At 35.0% G+C, this 4,545-nt stretch overlaps 1 protein-coding gene across 1 annotated transcript; it reads left to right on the top strand.

The window, feature by feature from the left end:
• The first annotated feature begins 943 nt into the window (after positions 1-943).
• Positions 944-2,486, top strand: LOC107849473 (F-box protein CPR1-like). The gene is made up of 2 exons (XM_016694039.2): positions 944-1,811; positions 2,416-2,486. Exons 1-2 carry the CDS (start codon positions 944-946, stop codon positions 2,484-2,486), a joined length of 939 nt encoding a protein of 312 aa, XP_016549525.2.
• The last annotated feature ends 2,059 nt before the right edge of the window (positions 2,487-4,545 follow it).

Below are 4,545 nucleotides of genomic sequence, written 5' to 3'. Positions count from 1 at the left end.
TGTAGGGAATTACTTGGTGGGTTTTTTTTTTTTTTTTTTTTATATTTTTTATTCTTGTTATGATTCCGTATTCAGTGTTCCATGCTTATTACGAATCTGTGTGTTTTCCTCTGCTTTCCTCTGTTTTATATTCCTTATGGGTGCCGTATTTATGTTATGTCATCTGCTTCTGTGCTTTACTATGTGTTTGTGGGATATCTTGTGCCTTGAGCCGGGGGTCTTTCGGAAACAGCCTTTCTACTTCATCAGAGGTAGAGGTATGGACTGCGTACATCTTACCCCCCAGACCCCACTAAGTGGGAATACACTGGGTTTGTTGTTGTTGTTGTGTATGCCTTCACTGAACATCAAACATGTTAGAAATGCTTAAAGCACTTGGCTCAGTTGTTGTTCTCTCTTGTTTCCATTGCCAAGGGGCTAGATTTGAACTAGGGTGCATCTGTACTAAGTATCAATAGTTTTAAATTTCAATTATAAATTTATTCTTTTTAAATTAGTTGTATGCCTTCACTGAACATCAAACATGTTAGAAATGCTTAAAGCACTTGGCTCAGTTGTTGTTCTCTCTTGTTTCCATTGCCAAGGGGCTAGATTTCTTTTTTCCACTTGGAATTTTCTAAATTTTATTTCTCAATTTGTTTGTTAAAAGAATATAGATAGAAATATAAAATTCCATGATTATCTTTTCTAAACATTTAAATACTTAAAAAATAAGTATCTGATAGTACTTTCATTGATCTATTAGGCCATAGAAGTTTACTTTGAAGAGGACATACTTACGAACATCCTCAGCAGGTTACCTGTGCGGTCTCTTCTTCGGTTCAAATGTGTTGCAAAATTTTGGAAAACATTGGTTGATGACCCATATTTCAGGATGAAGCATCTAAATCATACCAAGAATGATAAAAATTTCCAAAAATTTCTCTTTTATCAATTGAGCCCTATGAAGGATATATTTTCCATTCATTCTTGTTCTTTATCATCGGCTCAAGTTGAGGATGTACGGAAACTGGATTTCCCTTCCAATGTTGAACCACGGTGTTGCCAAGTCTATTGTTGTTGTGATGGCTTGGCTATTATCAGGGTTGATGAAAGTAATGATGAAAGTCACATACTTTTGCTATGGAATCCATCCACGGAAGAATCAATAGTCCTTCCCACTCCAGAATTTTCAGTGGAGGGATATTGTTGTTTGGGAATGAGTTTCGACTCAAATAGTGATGACTATAAGATCCTCAAGATTCCTCAGTACGGAAATGAATGTCGAAACGTATATGGTGAAATTCTCGCACTGAAAAGTGGTTCCTGGAGAAAAATTGATGAACATCCTGGTGTCATTTTCAATATGCTTTATGTTATGCATTCCTTGGCATGTATACATGGGGCATTTCATTGGGTTGGGTTTTCAAGAAACTATTTTGTCATTTCACTTAATATTTCCTATGAAGAGTATGGAGAGATACCATTGCCTGATGGAATATGCTTGAGGGACAGTACTGATATTGGCATTTCGGAATTGGAAGGAATGGTTTGTGCTTATTCTAATGCGTATCTTCATGGGAACCACCCTTTTAAGTTATGGGTGATGAAAGATTATGGTCTCAAAGAATCTTGGATTGCTTTATTTTCCATTGCAAATCCCTATATTAGTATGCCCATGCCGAAATATAGGTTTGCAGATGGGACAGTGTTATTCTGGTACATTAATTTTCGACGCATGACAAATGCATATGGGACACAGAGAGGACCCTTTAGATTATTGCCTCCAGGTCTAGCTCAGAATGGATTCGCTTTTACAGAGAGCTTGATCTGTCCAAAATTACTTATGTAGTATCTAGTTATGTACGATCGAGACCCTTTTTAATTTCTCAGTTATCATGTTACAAACCTCTAATGTTTATTAGTTTATCTATCGCTCGCAAACTTTTTGGATTTAAATTGATTTTACCAGATATTTCTTATTTCATGTTCTCAAGGAAAGCATGAATCCTTTCTTTTCTATGAAAGAAGTGACAATCCCACCCCCACCCTCCTCTCTTTTACCTGTTTTTGCTTGTCTATTTTTTTTTTTTAAATACTGATTGCTGCAAGCAATACACTGTTTATTACTCAGCTATAGATCACAGTGGAACAGTTCTTAGTCTGGATTGATAATTAATATTCTGAATTAATTAACTCAAAATTGGTCTTTTAAGTTGTGAGTTTTGTTTTATTGCAATGATGTCTTTTAAGGTTAACAGCATGTTCACATGTAGTAACACTATTTACAGAAGGGAAAAAGTTCAATTCAATACTGAGGACATTTTGCCTTTATTTGCTATCTTTCTCTTGTTTATGTTATTATATGGTGTGTTAATATCTATTATTGCTTGTTCCTTTACTATTTCTTTTCTAGTCTGTTTTTGTCTTGAGCAGGGGCAGGGGCGGAGCTACCTTCAGCAAAGGGTGGTCAGATGTACACCCATCGCCGGAAAATTATGTGGTGAATATAGGTTAAATATTAGCCATTATGAGTTTATATTTAATTTTGCACACCCTTAACATAGCCTCTAACTCACCTCCAGGGTAGCGGTATGGACTGCATACCGTTGCTATCTTTCTCCAGTGTTGTGGATTTTTTCTCGCTCTCTTTATCGAGTATTCAAGTTCCACTGCCTCCTTCAATGCACTACACCGTTCACTTCCATCTTCTCTCTTCTATTTACTCTGTGTAACTCGTCACTTAATCAACCATCTTTTAGCTTTGTTAATGCTCACACATTCACATCCATAATTTCTGGTAGCTGTAAGTATATACCAGTTCGAGAATTTTAAAAGAATATCGATTGCCTCATTAGATTATGTGGCTTCAAGCTGTAGAATAACTTATTTGGTCAAAGTTTGTATGTTTATTAGGAGCAGTTCACTTTTGCTTTTGATCAGTTGCAACCATCTACAAGATCATTTCTCTTGATCATCTTATGGTTATTGGATTATGTCTAGAGCAGCAAATTTGGCCCCTACGATGTAATAATTTCTATTTTGATTTTGTAGAGATTACTGTTATTTATGCTGATCTCAACTTGTTTGGGGCTGAGTCACGGAGGCGTAGTTGTTCTTTCTCCACTCTGTTAATCCATGGCCGTCAACTTGCATGCTTACGGAGGGAACTCCAATATTGTTGATTCATTTGTTTACGATGGTATGGGAGTTTTAATGTGATTCATTTTCTCTCCATCTTTTCTCTTTTTTTTTTTCTTTTGGTTTGAATGTGTGTAGGTGAAATGGAACAAATTCCTTTTATAGCTTAAAATACGTACCAAACTTCATAAAATGATTCAACTTGAGTACATAGAATCATAGATCGTGCAGGATGAAATTGTTTTTACAGAGCTTGATTTTTTCAAAATTATTTATCTAATATTTTCTAATATTTATATTTCTTATTGTAAATCTAAATAGCCACATTTTGTTGGGCGGTAAGGTTCCATTAAATTAAATAAGAGGTTTCCATGTAAATAATATCCTTAGATAAGAATATGATCCTAGAAGGTTAAATAGCATGCATAAAGGAAAAGAACGAAAGTAACATATGTTAATTTTGTTATTCAAGAGAGTCATGTATGATAAGAGACTGAGAAAAGACTTTGATATAACAATAAGGATTGAGGTGGAGTGGTAAGTATTCCTTCATCCTTAATCAGAGGTCTCGGATTTGAGTCTTTCTGGGTGCAGAGTCACCTTTGTTAGAGAGACTTTTACCTTTCAATTTGAAGCTTTCCGGCGTGAATTCGAATGTAGTCGGACTCAAATGTTGGTACCAAACAATAGGTGGGAAACCAAAAAAAATAAAATAAAATAAAAGACTTAAATATGTCATCTGTGAAAAAGGGTGAGGACTAATAAGTAATGAGTGGTTTAAATAACGCCACATAGCAAAATCTGATAGTAGTATGTATATCTCCATTAGTGGTTTACTGGCACGAATAAACCAAATTTGTCATGATGATAGCACCAAGAAGCCTAACTATTTGTGAGGTGGGAAACCAAAAAAAATAAAATAAAATAAAAGACTTAAATATGTCATCTGTGAAAAAGGGTGAGGACTAATAAGTAATGAGTGGTTTAAATAACGCCACATAGCAAAATCTGATAGTAGTATGTATATCTCCATTAGTGGTTTACTGGCACGAATAAACCAAATTTGTCATGATGATAGCACCAAGAAGCCTAACTATTTGTGAATGACATAATTGAATCATTTTTGAAAGTTCGATAATGTATTTGAACTTTTAAGGAAGATGGATTGTAAGGAAAATGATATATAGAATTGTTTTTTTGTTGGATAGTACTAATTAGGATAGATTATGAGAATTCTTTTCACTGATAGTGTATTAATTATGCATTTTCCATAAATAAATTGACCCATGTAACTCTTCAACCCAGTAGTGATATTGTCCGCTTTGGTCCCAGGCCCGCACGGCTTTAAAATGTGTCATTAGGGAGTAAGACTTGCTTACTTATATACCCAGCATCCCTCTTGTGTTTTGTCGATGTGGGACTCCT

The sequence above is a fragment of the Capsicum annuum genome, chromosome 12 (genome assembly GCF_002878395.1).
Source record: "Capsicum annuum cultivar UCD-10X-F1 chromosome 12, UCD10Xv1.1, whole genome shotgun sequence".
Lineage (NCBI taxonomy): Eukaryota > Viridiplantae > Streptophyta > Magnoliopsida > Solanales > Solanaceae > Capsicum > Capsicum annuum.
Note: the sequence above shows the minus strand (reverse complement) of the source record. Positions and strands in the feature narration are given on the sequence as shown.